General features: G+C 53.6%; 1 protein-coding gene across 3 annotated transcripts in view; it reads right to left on the bottom strand.

Moving 5' to 3' along the window:
- PTPRN2 (protein tyrosine phosphatase, receptor type N2) overlaps nt 1-16,728 on the bottom strand; it is a 668,485-nt gene that overhangs the window by 497,433 nt on the left and 154,324 nt on the right. For all 3 annotated transcript variants that reach the window (XM_021079161.1, XM_021079162.1, XM_021079163.1), the window contains one exon: nt 14,967-15,080. In XM_021079161.1, the coding sequence (XP_020934820.1) occupies nt 14,967-15,080 (114 nt within the window). Of the gene's footprint in view, nt 1-14,966; nt 15,081-16,728 lie in introns of those variants that run through there.

Raw genomic sequence — 16,728 nt, 5'->3', positions numbered from 1 at the left:
GTAAACAAATTTTAGGTAATTCAGAGACCAAGTCCCATGTTACATGTAAAAAAGAGACATTAAGACATTGGAATCACCTGGAGAATCTTTAAGAGATGCTGAGGGCAGGTCTCATATGAAACCAATAAAGTTAGACCCTTTGGGGATAAGGCTTAGATAGCCTCTTTCCTGAGGTTTCCCAAGTCATCTCAGGGTGATGCCAGGGCTGAAATGGTTTTTCTAAAGCAAGAATGGCTCACCTCTTTCAGTGCTCAGTAATTCATTGGATATTTTCAACAAGAAATGGCTTACAGAGAAAATAGGCATCCGTTTCCGTGTGAGATGAAACAGAAAGGTGGTGTGTGTGTGTGTGTGTGTGTGTGTGTGTGTGTGTGTGACCCTGGGAAGATGGGCATGGCCGTGGCAGCAATGTTTGGAGAAACCCCAATTGCCACATCAAAACAGACTTGACAACTAGATGGGAAGCAAAACCTAGGACCACATTTAAATCAAATATAACTTCAGTCATCTCCAAGGACAGTGAACCTCAAGACAGTGTCCAGGTAAAAGCGGGAAAGAAGACTGGAGACAAGACACTTCAAGAGGTCAGATGCAGGGCAGATCCCGTCATGGCTCAGTGGTTAACGAATCCGACTAGGAACCATGAGGTTGCAGGTTCTTCCCCTGGCCTTGCTCCGTGAGTTAAGGATCCGGTGTTGCTGTGAGCTGTGGTGTAGGTGGCAGACATGGCTCGGATCCCGCGTGGCTGTGGCTCTGGCGTAGACCGGTGGCTACAGCTCCAATTAGACCCCTAGCCTGGGAACCTCCATATGCCATGGGAATGGCCCTAGAAAAGGCAAAAGAAGACCAAAAAAGAAGAAGTCAGATGCAAGCATCAGTAAAAATGGCAGTCCTCCATGAAAACGATGAGAAAACTATTATAAAGATGGCCAGAGTCTTTCAAAACTCTGGAAATTCAAGGCTGGCAGGCATCTGGGAGGGATGGGGAGAAGCACGTACTCAAGAAAAAGGGCTGATTCTCAGTAAGCCCGGTGAGCTTCGTCGCCGTGTAACTTGCTCTATTTCCATTACCCTCTCCAGCTCTGCCATAGCCTGGAAATGAACAGCCACCATCGCCGCGAAAACAGGAGCCTGGCAGCCCCAGAAAAGGCTGGGCTCCATCAAAGCCTCGTGACCCGAAGACTGTCATTATTTGCCCGGCTGTGGTTCCCTAGACGACTCGACCTGTCTTTATTTTATCTGACTCACCTGTGCGAAGGCCTCGTCTCCGGGGGCAGTTGTTGCAAACCTTTAGAGACGTGTTGAACGTCTCAGCTGACGTACACAGTAGACCAACCAGAAAGCTTTAAAGGAAGGACTCAGGAATGAGACATCCCCAGGGGCTTTGCAGAGTTCTCCCGCCGTCCTGGGAATCGGGATGGCTACACGCATGAGTGGGGCTGACTGCATGCACAGGAGTGACGGAGAAGAGCCTCGGTCTCGCCTCTGCATGACCTTAAGGCTCTGAGCCAGCGGGAAGTAAAGACCAAGGCAGGGTTGTCAGCTTCCCGGCTGGGTGTTGAGGGTATGACTGGCACACACCAAACCTTTAGCAAAGCCCGGAGACTCAATGTGTGCAGGTATTTAAGGAAACTGGGACAATCTTCTGACCACGACACTGGCTGGGCAGAGACTTCAGTGACCACGCACCGTAGTCGAGTACAGACTTTAGAGCATTCTTTTGCCAGAGTCACTAAACGGACGATAGCAAGTAGTCCACAACAACTTACCTTGAGTAGGGAAGAACCTTATTTCCAGCGCTGCCATTTTCAATGAAAATTTTTCAGAATTACAAAGAATAAAGTATGCTCCATACATAGAGGGGAAAAACAAAAAATAAAAACTGTCCCTGGAGTTCCCGTCATAGCTCAGTGGTTAATGAATCTGATTAGGAACCATGAGGTGGCAGGTTCAATCCCTGGCCTCGCTCAGTGGGTTAAGGATCTGGCGTTGCCATGAGCTGTGGTGTGGGTCGCAGAAGCAGCTCGGATCTTGCGGTTGCAAATTTGATAAAAACTATGAATCCGTACATCCTGTGGCAAAGGGCAGCGGCTACAGCTCCGATTAGACCCCTAGCCTGGGAACCTCCGTATGCCACAGGAGTGGCCCTAGAAAAGGCAAAAAGATCAAAAAAAAAAAAAAGGAAAAACAAAAAAGAGACAGTCCCTAAGAAGATGGATGTTGAACTTACTAGACAAGAGACCTTAAGTGACCTACTTGAAATATGTTCAAAAACTAAAGGATATCTGTCTAAAGACCTAATGGAAAGAATGAGAACAAGGCCTCAACAAATAGAAAATATCAATAAAGAGATAAAATAATATTTTTAAAAGGTAGAAATTCTTCAGCTGAAAATTATAGTACCTGAAATGAAAAGTTACACCAGAGGAGCTCAACAGAAGATGTGAACAGGCAGAGAAAGCCTCGGTAACCTCGAAGACAGTCATTTGAGATTATTACCCGAAGAACAGAAAGAAAAGGATGATTAAAAATGAAAAGAGCCTATGCGATATCACCAAATATACCAATATACACATAACAGAAGGCCCGAATAAAGGAGAATGAGAGATGGGGCAGATTGAATTTTTAACGGAATCATGACCCAAATCCCCCTAATTTGATAAAAACTATGAATCTGTACATCCAATATCAGCCCGACAAAAGCCAAAGGGAGACTCTCCAAAGCAGCAAGAGAGAAGCACCTCGTCACACACAGTGGAGTCTCAATAATGTTAACAACTGGCGTCTCGTCAGGAACCGGGAGGCCAGAGACGGCGTGATGACATGTTCAAAACCCCAAAAGAAAGGCCGTCAAGCGAGAACTCTTTCAGAAATGGAGGGGAAGTCAACACGTTCTCAGAGAGACAAGATGAGAGACTCCATTGCTAGCAAACCTTCTCTAAAGCGAATGCCAAAGGAAGTCTTTACACAAAATAAAAGGAAACTAGACAACAAGTCACATCCAAATGAAGAGGTAACCCAAGTAATTATGGGAGTAAACACAGAAGACAGAATAAATACATTTTGTGTATTTAACTTTTTTGCTCTCGTCTTAAAGGCAACTACATAATGCAGTAATTATAAATGTGTTGATGGATATATAATGTATAAAAATATAATTTGTGTGACAATATCACAAAGGAGGGGAGAAAGGAAGGAAGAAATTTATGAATGACATTTTGTACACTATTGAAATCAAGTTGATTTATTAATCGATTAATTAAATATTAATTAATCGATTAATAAAATTTAATTATTAATTAATAAAACTTTATTCATTAATCTATTAATAAAACTTAGATTTTATAAATTAAGGTGTTAATTTTAACCCCCCAGGGCAAGCACTAGAAAAGTTTTTAAAAATTAAATTAATATAATGATGAGGAATTTTAAATTATACATTTGTAAATACTATTTAAAGAAAGAAGACAGTAATGGAGAAATTTTTAAAAAAAAGCACAAAAGATAGAAAACAAATAGCAAAAATGGAAAACATAAATCTTACCTAAGCAATAATTCCATTAAATGTAACTAGATTAAATACTTCAAGTAAAAGAGAATAGATTTTAAAAGGATTATCCAAATATACATTATGAGACAAGTTTTCTTTTTTTCTTTTTTCTTTTTGCCTTTTCTTGAGCCACTCCCACGGCATATGGAAGTTCCCAGGCTAGGGGTCGAATCGGAGCTGTAGCCGCCAGCCTACACCACAGCCACAGCAACTCGAGATCCGAGCTGCGTCTGCCACCTACACCACAGCTCACGGCAACGCTGAATCCTTAACCCACTGAGCGAGGCCAGGGATCGAACCCACAACCCCATGGTTCCTGGTCGGATTCGTTAACCACTGCACCACAACGGGAACTCCAACCATTTTTGTCTTTGAAAATAAAATTTGTCTGGGAGTTCCTGCCATGGCTCAGTGGTTAACGAATCCAACCAGGAACCATGGGGTTGTGGGTTCAATCCCTCGCCTTGCTCCGTGGGTTAAGGATCCGGCGTTGCCGTGAGCTGTGGGGTAGGTTGCAGACGCGGCCCGGATCCTGTGTTGCTGTGGCTCTGGTGCAGGCTGGCGGCTACACCAGATTGGACCAATTACTCCGATTGGACCCCTGGCCTGGGAATCTCCATATGCCACGGGAGTGGCCCTAGAAAAAGCAAAAAGACAAAAAAAAAAAAAAAGAAAAGAAAAGAAAAAGACAAAAATAGTTGAAATTAAAAGGATAAAAAGTCATTGAAATAGTAATTTAAAAAGAAGGATGTCTCTGCTAACATTAGATACAATCAACTTTAAGAAAAAAGGTGTTATTGGAGACAAACTGCCAATCCACCAAGAACGTATAACAATTGTAAATATATATGCACCTAATAACAAAACTCCAATATTTAGGAAGAAAAATTGTCAGGATTGAAGGGAGGAAAAGACAGTAATATTTGGAGATTTCAGTACTACATTTCCAATAGGAAAGAGCAACTAAAGAAAAAGATCAGCAAGAAAACAGAGGTTGTGGGCAACACTTCAAACCAACTAAACCTCACAGAAAACTGCAAACCAACCAAACCTCACAGACACGTAGAGAACATGCCACACAAGAGAGCAGAATACACATTCTTTTCAGATGCCCGCGGAGTATTCTCCAAGAGAGACCATATTTTAGGCCATAAAACAAGTATACGGTTACTATACATTCCCCAGAAATTCCACTATAGATCTACCCAACTCAACTGAAAACATATGGTGTCACAAAAACTCGTACATGAGTATTCTTAACACTATTATTCAGAACGGCCCCAAATGGAAACAATTCAAATGTCCAGCATTGGACGAATGGATAAACAAAAGGGGCAACAGAATAGTATGCAGCCCTAAAAAGGAACATAGTACTAACGTGTGCTGCAGGATGACTGCCATGGGAAAACACGATGCCAAGGGAAAGGAGCCAGACACAAAAATGCCACCTTTGCATGAACTCATCTATATGAAATGTCCCAAACAGGCAAGTCTACTAAGAGAGAAACTAGATCAGTTGTAGCCAGGAGATGGGGTGAAGACTAAAACCTACCGATCTGTACACTTCCAGAGGGTGGCATGTCAATTCTATCACAATGATGAAAAGACACTGTACACACACACACACACACACACACACACACACGCATACACGAAGGCAATTTAAATAGAACAGTAAAAGTTTACATAAACATTGCAGTCCTAACTTGAATTAGAAACATAGCTATGAATTCACGAGGCTGTATGTAAGGTGTGTGAACACACACACACATTTTGTACAGTTTTCTGTATGTTTCATTTTATAACAAAAAGATTAAAAAGTGTCTAACAGGGAAGAGGCCTCGGTAATGAGGCCCTAAAGCTGGTTTAAGCTGGCAATGAGCGTGAGGTCCACTGTCCTGGCCTGGGGTCAGGAAGTGGCCTCTCCCCGTGTGGCCACACCTCCCCTGCTCTGCAGGTTTATTGTGGAGTCAGGACATAGCCGTCCAATAAGATGGACCAGAGACCTGTCCGCCGGGGTGAACGGCAGCCAGGCTCTCGGAGCTCCTCACACTACATCTGCAAGTCATGGTGTCATGGGGGGGACCAAAGGCGTGACGGGCGGTCTCCTTGGCTGTGACAAGGGACATCTGAACAGACAAGAGCCCGCTCCAGGCAGAACCAGAGAGAGTCTACTGGGTGGGCAGGTGGGATGGGGAGGGAAGGCAGGCAGCTGGTGGCTGAGGTACGGGCGTTTATGGAAACGAGCAAAGACTGAGGAAGCGCAGGCTGGGGGAGGGATGCGAGTGGACCTTCCTGGTGCCTGTTCATTTCCAGTGGGCTGCTCGGGTCCGAGGATGAGCCGGGGGCTCATCCTGCTGGAGATAACCTGCGGGACGCACCTGTACACAGGTGCCCTGCACCTGCCACCGAAAGGGTGACACCCCAGCAGCCATGTCAGCCTCCCCCCTCTGGAAGCTGCAACCATTCCTCCTTATTGGGGTCTAGTCTGCACTCCTCTCTGCCCCCAAATTAGTGCTGCCGGGGGCCAGGCGTGTGCTGAGCCCTGCTCCCCCCAGTCCTCAGAGAAACTCCTCACGTTCAGAGCAGCATCCTTCAGCAGCCACGGAGGCTCAGGGCACACAGGTTGTGCGAGGCTGCGGTGCTAGTCGAGAACGGGCTCAGCGGGACCCACCCCACCTCGTGACCCCCACCCACACACACTTCCTACACCCCCAAACTGCTGCCCGAGGGACTTGGGCCTGTTCGTAACCCAGCTCCTGAGCCCATGCAGCTTCTTTAGGAAGAGCGAGTGTTCACAGGAGCGGCCTGGGACAGGGAGTCCGCAGCATCTCAGGCGCAGGGCAGGTGGGGCAGCCAGAGAACACAGGCCCCTCCATGTCCCCCGCCTCCCCTCCGCCCAACTCCCACCCTTGCTGGCCCCTGAGCCACGTATCCACCAGGCGGGACCATCCAACTGGACATGCCGTGGTCCTGTGACGGACAAACGTCCCCTCTGCCCTGTGCTCCCCACTCCTGCCCTGCAGCTTGGGCCCATGCGGAGCTTAGGGGGGTTGGCCTCAGCCAGACCCCAGCAAGAAGGGCCGACCCTGGCTTCTACGGGCCCAGGGCAGGTGTTCCACAGGGAAGACAGGTGAGTGAGTGCAGGTCAGCTCTGAGCAGAGGGAGCAGCCGGGCAGGAGCTAAAGCGGGGAGCAAGGCGCACAGACGGCACGCGAGGCCACCCTGGGTCCAGCTGCCCCTGCAGCTGGTACTGGGTCCCAGCGGCCTGTTCTGTATCATTGGGGGATTTCTTTGCATTCTTTTTTAAGGAATTGGGACACCACGTTAGATTTTTAATTTTTGCTTTTTGCTTTTGACATAACAGCTCAATACGTCAGGAGATTCTTCCCAGGGAAGTGAATCCACAGTTGTTTTTCTGACAGCAAATTACGTGCCAACGAGTGACATTTAAATGCTGAATTTTAATGGCTTGTCGGAAAAAGTGAAATTTTTTTTTTTTTTGTCTTTTTGCCATTTCTTGGGCCACTTCCGCGGCATATGGAGGTTCCCAGGCTAGGGGTCCAATCGGAGCTGTAGCCGCCGGCCTACACCACAGCCACAGCAACGTGGGATCTGAGCCGCGTCTGCAACCTACACCACAGCTCACAGAAGCGCCGGATCCTTAACCCTCGGAGCATGGCCAGGGATCGAACCTGCAACCTCATGGTTCCCAGTCGGATTCGTGAACCACTGCACCATGACAGGAACTCCTGAAATGTATTTTTAAAAACCAACACGCGAGAGGACAGTGTGCCCGCCCAGGAGATAAGGCTGCTGCAGGGACAAGAGGAGAAACAATAGTGAACGGGTCTTGCTCCTCGATCACGTGTTTGTGTTCAAACCCCATTTTCCCTCCCGTCTTCGAGAGAGTGGCGCCCCAACAGCCGTGCACGCCGCTGTTGTCCCCAGGACCAGCCTCGCATCCCTCAGGGGCAGAGACAGGCGCTGGCTCTGCCTCAGACGCAGCTGCCGAAGCCCCAAGACAGTGGGGCCTCTGGGAAGCTCCCTCTGTCCCATCAGGCTGGCCAAGTTCAGGACCAGCAGGAGGCGGGGCTGCAGGGCGAGAAGGAGCATCCACTCCCTAGCCTTTCGCAACCAGGAGGGACGAGGCCGACAGCAGGTGGCTCTGAAGGATCAGAGAAACAAAGTTTCAAAGTATATGCAAGCACTGCAGGAAGTGACAGTGTTAATGAGGGCCCCCAAGTGGTGCGGGCACACTCGTGTGTGTGCGTGTTTGCACACGTGTGTGAGGATGTGTGTGTGCCCTGGTGTACATATGTGCACTGCTGCCATCCATGTGGGCGCGTGTCCACGGGTGCGTGTGTGCCGGTGCTGGTGAGCACACATCTGTGTGGGCACGCCCAAGCACCTGCATGCCGGTGTTCACTAGCATGCACATACATACACACACATGCCCCGTGTTGGCGGGGGCTGAGGCCGTGAGAGCCCAGCTCTGCGGGGCAGCCCTACAGCGCCCTCCTCATAAGGACTCTTAGAGGACCAACAGCAGGCAAGGCAGTTGGTTCAGAACCAAATTATAGCCAAATCACCCACTTGAGTTCACGCTGGCTCAGGTGCCATGGCCCCTTTCCCGCACGTGGGCACGGCCTGCCGCACAAGCCCTCAGATGTGGTCGGGAGAGGAGGGCTGACACCGAGGTGCAGAGGTGACACACGCACCTCCAGCCTCGGGGTTCTCTGCTCTTGGGAAATGCAGGCTCCCACTCAGAACCAGGTGCACTGGGAGGGGACCTGGGGGTGACTTTCCCAGCAGGGGAAAGACAAGAGCCTGAGAAAGAGAGGCAGCCGGTCCAGGGGCAGAGAGTCCCTGAGGGCAGAGCTTGGCTAGGAGACCCGCATCCTGTCTTCTGTCCCACAGAAGCTGGTGCTCAGCTGAGCCCGAAGCAGGCAGGTGCAGCCTCCTGGGTCCAGAAGATGCTCCTTGTCCCCAGGCGCCAGCACCAGACGCGTGGGAGCATCGAGGCTCAGCTCAAGGCTCGGGGCCAAGGCAGGACGAGCAGCCAGCCCCGGGAGTGGTCCCCGGGAGGCAGGCATTGAGCAAGGTGGCAGAGGGCACATGTGCCCTGCCCCCTGGGGGGGTGTCCTTATCCTGAAGCCCCAGCTGAGGTCTCAGGATGAGCGGGGTGAACAGGAGCTATGGGCGCCTGGAGGGAGCTCGTCTCAGGCAACGTCAAGGTTAAAGGTCAGATCATTGTGCCGCCTGAAGGCTTTTCCTGTTTCCCTCCCAGGTTCCCAGAGAAGAAATGATTTCTCGAATGAAGCGGGGGGGTAGGGCTGGCAGGGGTCCTGCTGGGGTCTGTTCTGTGGATCCCTGAGCCCCTCCATCCTCCTGGGGGTCCCTGAGCGCCCCCATCCTGCTCCAGCTGCCTTTACAAAGAGCATCTCAGATTCCCAAGCCACATACTCTCCAGCCGGATGATGAGTTTCCCAAAGAACTGTCATCACACCACGTGACCTCCAGAAACTGACCCCACACCTAAGGACGATCGAAAGCGGAGACGGGCGTCTACCCTCAGCCACCGGGCTGTGATCCCTGCCATCTCAGCTGCTGTGCCGGCCACGCAGGGGAGGAGCCCCAGCCATCAGCCCAGGAGGACGGAGTGCACAGAGCAGGTAGTGTGGGCTGTCGAGGGGGCCCCAGGGAGAAACGCGAGACGTGTTTCTAGTCCAGAAAGTACTAGAACGTGCCCTTTAGGAGAGCACGTGGTCCCCATGATGTTTCTTTTCAAACCAGCCTACGAAACTTTACTACACGCCTACACACCTCCTCCAGGCTTCCCAGGGCAGGCCTCCCGCTGCCGCTAAGAGATGAGGAAACGCCGTTTGCCACGGTAAGTACAGTGAATTGAGGGCCACAGCCTGGCCTTGTCCGATCACTCAGCTTGGCCCCCAGAGACAGAGCAGCACACAGCCACCAGCAGCAGAAGCCGAAAGTCATTCCCTAAGTGTGCCAAAACCAGGTGCAACCCACTCAGGACTGGCCTGTGAGAATTAACTGCAAACAGGGTGTTTCAGAAAGGGACCCGGTGTTCCAGGGAGACAAGATGTTCCGGGGAGGGACCGGTTGTTCCAGCGAGAGACCAGGTGTTCCAGGGAGGAACCAGATGTTCCAGGGAGGGACCAAGTGTTTCAGGAAGAGACCAGGTGTTCCAGGGAGGGACCAGGTGTTTCAGGGAGGGACCAGGTGTTCCAGGGAGGAACCAGATGTTCCAGGGAGGGACCAAGTGTTTCAGGGAGAGACCAGGTGTTCCAGGGAGAGACCAGGTGTTCCAGGGAGAGACCAGGTGTTCCAGGGAGGGACCAGGTGTTCCAGGGAGAGACCAGGTGTTCCAGGGAGAGACCAGGTGTTCCAGGGAGGGACCAGGTGTTCCAGGGAGAGACCAGGTGTTCCAGGGGGAGACCAGGTGTTCCAGGGAGAGACCAGGTGTTCCAGGGGGAGACCAGGTGTTCCAGGGAGGGACCAGGTGTTTCAGGGGGAGACCAGGTGTTCCAGGGAGGGACCAGGTGTTCCAGGGAGAGACCAGGTGTTCCAGGGAGGGACCAGGTGTTCCAGGGAGGGACCAGATGTTCCAGGGAGGACCAGGTGTTCCAGAGGGACCAGGTGTTCTAGGGAGGGACCAGATGTTCCAGGGAGGACCAGGTGTTTCATGGAGGGACCAGGTGTTCCAGGGAGGGACTGGTTGTTCCGGGGAGAAACCAGGTGTTGGGGTTTGTTCGGGGGGTGTTCCACAGGAAGATGTTCCAAGGAGGGACTGAGTTGGACTGAGGAAGGATTCGCATGAGGTTCTGGGCCCTAAATGTCCTTCCTTCCTTTCCCCATCCTATTGGTGGTCAAGGGGAACCTTGAGGCCAGCCCCCGCGCAGCACAACGCTTCTGGTCTGTCAGCAGAGTCCACCTGCGCTGCCATCAGCAGCATCACCCCTGCTGTTCTAAGGAAAGAACCAGAATATATCCTCAATCCCTGGAGAATGGCTGTTTTCAGGCATTTGACCCAGTGCCAGAGATAAGCAACGTGAAAAACTTTGTAATAATTCCCACTGGAAAAAAAAATAAGTGCCTATGATCTGTGTAATAGCTCCATAAGTTGGAAACAGAGTATCAAAATCAATAATACTTAACCCTTGGATATATTTATATTTATAAAATGGTTTAAAATATTTTACTTGGCATTGTCATTTGAGCTTCAGCACAGCCCTGATTGAGCCTCCACATTTACCAGACGAAGAAATGTTTCCTCGGAGAGGTTTCGTAGTGCCACTCCCGCGGCACACCCGCTGCTGGGAGACAGGTGGTTATTGCAAAACGAAGCCTGCTGCTCACATGCATCCACCGATCACACGCCTCGATTCACCCGAAGGAGCTGAAAACTCACGTCCTCACAAAACCACACACACACCGCAGCTTCATCCATCATCACAGCAACCTGGAAGCAACCAAGGTGTCCTTCAGTGGGTGATGGACATGCCAACGTGGTGCATGCAGACAGCAGACTGTTAGCGCTAAAGAGAAACACGCCGAGCCATGAAAAGACAGGCGGGAACGAAAAAACGTAACACCGAGTGAACATCGTACTGAGAGAAGGAATGCGATCTGGAAAGGGCTACAGACGGTACGTTCCCACCCAGATGACACTCTGGGAAAACAGTCAAACGAGCCGTGGTTGCAGGGACTGGCAGGAGGGGAGGGCGGGTGGGCACAGGGCATTTTTAGGGCAGCGAGACTCTTCTGCAGAAACCCATAATGGTGGACATGGGACACTGCACAGCTGTCAAGACCCCAGAATGTACGAAACAAGTTCGTCCTAACGTAAACCATGTTGGTTGATAATCACGTAGCAACATTGACTCATCATTTGCAAAAGCCGGAGGCTGATCATCGGGAAACCCTTCTGGAGGCAGAGGCGGGGGGACGAGTGGTTCTGCTCAGCCTTCCTGAGAATCTAAAACTGCTGGTAAAAATGAAATCCATTCATTAAAAACCTGTTTTCCTCTGTTTGGCCTCCTCCATGAAGTGCTCTCTCTGTGTGTCCCAAATGTCTCAAACTCCCTCCAAACTAAGTCGCCGTCCAACCCCGTGTGACTGGACCACTAGGCACACTGGACCGCCCCCCAGCCTGTTGTGACAGTCAGTGCTTGAGAAGGAACGGGGTGCTAGGACCGGGCTGGGACACTGGACCCCAAGTCTCACTGAGCCTGCCTTGCCAGCAGGAGCGCCCCTCTCTCTCCCGCTGAAGCACCTGTAATCCCCCGGGGAAGCCTTGCAGCCCTGCGGACCCTCCCGGGACACAGCCCACCACTGCCCCGAGCATCTCGCCCCAAGCATCTCACCCCAGCATCTCGCCCCAGCATCTCGCCCGGCACCTGGACTGAAGGCCCAGAGGCTGGGGTTCAAAGCACGGCCAGGAGAGTGTGCAGAGCACGTGGAAGAACGGCAGGAGTTTGCCAGTTTGCAGCAGCAGAAACACAGATGAGGATGGGGCTTGCGGAGGCCGGATCAGGTGGAATGAACAGAGACTGGCTGATTTCTGCTGTGGGCACCCAAGCGCAGGTTCCCCACCCAGCAGCTCAACAGTCTCCACCAACGGGCAACATATAAACACGGTCACCAGTGTGGAGTGGGGTCTACCTGACATCAAGAGCAAAGGCCAGAACCTCCTCGTCACCTTCCAGAGGCACTTGTCAGAGGCTTAGAGAGATGGGCACAACAGACCTTCCAGGGGCCCCAGCAGGGTCCAGAAGGCACGCGAAAAAAGTTCACGGGGTCCCAGCATCCTTGTGGAATGCGCGGTGACGCCCCGAATGTCAGGAATACATCGGGACCTGCCTCCATCCACCCGGAACCCCAGCATGTATCCAGATGACAAGGTCCTGGGGAGGCAGGGGCCAAGTGGGGACACGTAAGTGCCTTGTGGTCACCACACAGCAGTGATCAGAAGAGAAGGCCCCCAGGGCCAGGGCCCTGACGAGCTGTAGGAAGGTCCCAGAGCTGCAGGCGGGTGCTCTGCCTGCAAGCACGGATCTGCCCAAACAGGTCGCCCTCTGCCCAACACAAGTCTGACTGGACCATGGGAACAGTCACAGCCCCCCACCAACTGCCAGTGGGAACTCCATCTCACAGATCAGCGCCCCTCGAATGGGGGCGTGGCAGGCCGCTGTGAGAGACTCTGTCACAAAGCCACACACTCGTCACTTCACCTTCCCCTGGTCTTATAACAGGGTGGCCTGCGTGGGGGCAAAGGGCATCTTCAGACCCCTCAGTGATCACTGGACCCCGGCTCTCAAGGACACCAACAGAGACCCAGATGTCACCATGGTCCACCAGCCACACGGGGCTCATGGGACAGGTGCTCCAGCCGTCCTGTGGGTGTCCCCCAGTTCTGGAATGCATAGCTGGAACGGGGCACAGCCAGTGCGGCCCCACCTGGTTCCCTGACCTGCAGCCTGAGGCTCTCAACAATGCCACCGACAGTCACAGACCAACTACAACACCAGATCCTGGGGGGACAGCAGAGGCTGACAGGTGCCACCATCGAGGACTGGAAAGACCCGGGCTGATCCCACAGCCCTCCCCGTCCTGTCTGCAGAGACGCTAGACAGGTGGCCGCCTGCTGCAGGTGCGGTTCCTCTGCTGGAGCAGGGGGCACACCCGGTACCAGCCCCACAGCTCTACCTGCAAATGCTGCCCCACCAGGAGCGGCCATCAGCGGCACAGCCCTCGTCCTGGTCTGCTGCTCAGGGACCTGAGGACACTGAGGACACTGTGCTGACTGGCCCTGGTGAGCAGGAGGAGCCAGGGCCCACACCCATCGGAAAGACACGGCTCAGAGGGGCAGTGGCAGGCAGGGCACTGCTGGAGGCAGGGACCGGTGGGGGGGCGGGGGTCACAGGCCGAGCCTGTGGACTCTGGAATAAACAGCTGATGTTCTCTGCGGGAAACTCCTCCCCTTTTAAGGAACTGCTCCTGGCCTGTGACTACACCCTTGACCGTGGGCCACTAAGGATCCAGGAGGCTGGACTGGAACACGGGGACCCGGGCTTCAAACCGTTGTGTAGCTGACACGCCCCACGCTGGCCCGCAGCACCTGCCCCCACTGCTCCCCTGCCACCAGCCTCTCCAGCTCCTGAGACAGTGCGTTCAGCTCCCGAGGAGGAGCCCACTTCTGCAGGACCCCAGACCTCCAACGTCAAGGCACGAGAAAGGACACAGGCACCCATCTGGACCCAGCATCTGTCCCCACCGCCTGCCCTGGGGACATCATGCTCCACGCTCCACTCTGGCTCAGGCCAGACCCTGTGACAACCACAGACGACCCCGGTGGTTCTGCTCTGACCCAACCCAGTACAGCCGAGTCCCCTGACGACAGGGAGAGAAGGAATCGGCGTGACCCTTCCCTGCAGGACTGCCCGGCGCCTCCCCAGCCTGGGGAACGTCCGGAAGGAGAACCCAGCAAGTGCCGTCCTCCTCTTGGAGCAACTCAGCCCTGGCGGCGTGCCGGGGGGCACAGGGGCCCAGAGGGGATGAGGGCGGCAGCCAGGGAGCCTCTCCCTCCCAGGCCAGCCCCGGGCAGGGCTGCTCAGAGCTTCACCCCCGGCTGCGTCTCGCGCACAAGGAGTGAGGACTTGGCACAGGAACAGGCAGAGGTATCGCGGCTGGCGCTCCTACAACGCTACGTAATCTACGTGAATCGTACGCGAGATGGTCAAACGTGAGGATTTCCATTCATTATCATTTTTTGTCTTTTTAGGGCCACGCCGGCAGCATATGGAAGTTCCCAGGCTAGGGGTGGATTTGGAGCTGCAGCTGCTGGCCTACACTGCAGCTTGTGGCAACACCAGACCCTTAACCCACTGAGCGAGGCCGGAGATCAAACCTGCATCCTCATGGATACGAGTTGGGTTTTCCCCTGCTGAGCCACAACGGGAACTCCTCTTTATTGCACATTTTAAATGATCTTACCCCCATGAAGCAAGCAGGTAGCAGGAATCTCCCGAGACAAAACTTAAGACAAAAACACCAGCGTGACAACCGTAAGTAGCAGCAAACTGGTTTCGCAAGGATGGTCAGAGGCTCGGCTGGACGTGGCCACTGAGCCGTGCAGTCTGCCCACAGCACCCGGGTCCAGGGCCAGCCCCTCAGCCCACGGGCCCTGCCTGCACCTCCGATGCTCAGCCGCCCTGGCGGAGCTGCCCTGGTCTGTGCCCAGGGACCACCTCCAACCCAAGAGGGGCCTCCGTGACCCAGGCCACCTGCTCCCTGCCCATCACAACACTGGCTGACTCAGTGTCTTCCTGACTCCACAGCCCCGAAGAGGCTGAGCAAAGTGCCGACGCGGATCCGGCCCGCGACCGCGTACCTGTACGGGAGAGCTTCTGCAGGGCGGCTGTCAGGTGCCGCAGGACCCCTGGCGACACTTCATCGTGGTGTCTGTCTATCGCCGGCAACTCCTGACACCGTCCAAACACTCCATCTGTGAGAGGGCAGGCAGAGAGGAAAGAGGTGAGAGAGGAGAGGGACAGACAGGCTTGGGGGTCCCAGCTGCGCTCCCAGGCGGGGGCGGGGGGGAAGGGGGGTGTCCGAGGGCCCCCAGAAGCAGAAGCGCTTGGAAAGCGGCGGTTTTGATGCAAAGGAGTGCGCTGTGAAAACCACAACGCACACACTGAGCCCCATGTAGCAGGGTTTAGTCGACTCTCCAGCTCGCCCTCCCCAGCCCTGCCTTTTTTCTAAGGTTCTGCCTGAGACGTTCACACTTTTGATGTGAAGCTTTGCTTCTGATCCTCCGGTGACCAGAAAGTCAGGGTGGGTCTTCCAGATGCGCCCAGGACACCCAAGAGCATGAGCACCCTTTGCGCGGGAGGCAGGTGGCAGGTGGGCGGGGGGGGGGCGGCTTCTGAGAAGCAGGGGGGGCAGGGCCGAGGACACCCACTCGCGTGATGGGGACCCTTTACCCCGCTCTGGCCCTTTGTCTGAAATGACAGGCTAAGCATCGACATTCTTTGTAACTCGCACCTTCTAATTAACGTGGGCCCTAATTAGTCTTTATTGGAGGAATTGTTCACTTTGAAATACGCTTCCTGTGGGGGCTTCGAACATTCAAATCACCACCTTGGGTACAAAAGGCTAATTCAGGGCCCAGGGCCTCACAGGGCGGCATCTGCAGCTTCTGGCTGGGCCGGGAAAGCGGGTCCATTGTTCCCGCGGAGCTGGAGAGAGCTCTTCAAATGCAACCCATTTAATTAGCAGGAGCGCCGTTGCCCAGCGCCAGGCTGCTCTGTAATTGCTGGTCAGATATCACACGCGTGCCTCAGGCCGGCGGCCCCGTGGGAGCGGCAGAAAATCATCGAAAGTAGCACAGGCACCGCCTGGATTTCCAGGGGCCTCTGCAAAGCCCCAGGAGTCCAGAGGTGACCTGCCTTGCTGCTCCAGCAGGTGACAGGGCCAGCAGGGAGTTCAACCTTCCGCCTTGCGCACCGGCCCCTCTGTCTGAGCTGCCACCATCCAGCCAGTGATGCTGGTAGCTGTGTCTCTGAGGGAGGGTCTGTCCCTGCCGCCCCCTCCCCACCCAACAGGACGGATGGTCTGCCTGACCTGCTCTCAGGCCCTGCGCTCCTCAATCTTCCATTTCGAAGCTCTCGGTGTCTGCAGGGGGTGGGGGGCAGTGGGGGGTGCAGGGGGGAGGCGGTGACAGGGGAGCTGGTACTTTTCAAATGGAAAAACCTGGAGAGCAGGGATTGGAAGGGGCAGCCTGTTGGTGCGACCCCACACTTTACAGACGAGAAAACCGAGGCCCCGCCTGGGAGGGGTCAGCAGCTGAGCCGGGAGGCAGCAAAAATCAGGTCCTTATCAGCCGCAGCCAAACGTCTGAGGCCACCTCCCTCAGGAAACACCCATCACTTCGGCTGTCACAGAGGAAAATGGGCAAAGACATCTCGCTATGGGGAGCATTCCAAGGAAACCAGCCCTTTCTGCAGTTAAAGCCTCGTCCTTTAAATTGGGCTTGGGGCCTCCAGGGTGAGCCTATTCTAAAAAAAATGTGAATTAGGTTTTCTGGAAACCTGTCTTTTAAACATATATTTAGGACATATATATGACATAATGCACAATACTGTTTGTGCTTT

Source organism: Sus scrofa, chromosome 18 (genome assembly GCF_000003025.6).
Source record: "Sus scrofa isolate TJ Tabasco breed Duroc chromosome 18, Sscrofa11.1, whole genome shotgun sequence".
NCBI lineage: Eukaryota > Metazoa > Chordata > Mammalia > Artiodactyla > Suidae > Sus > Sus scrofa.
The sequence above is the reverse complement of the archived record's forward strand: the minus strand, read 5'-3'. Positions and strand labels throughout refer to the sequence as shown.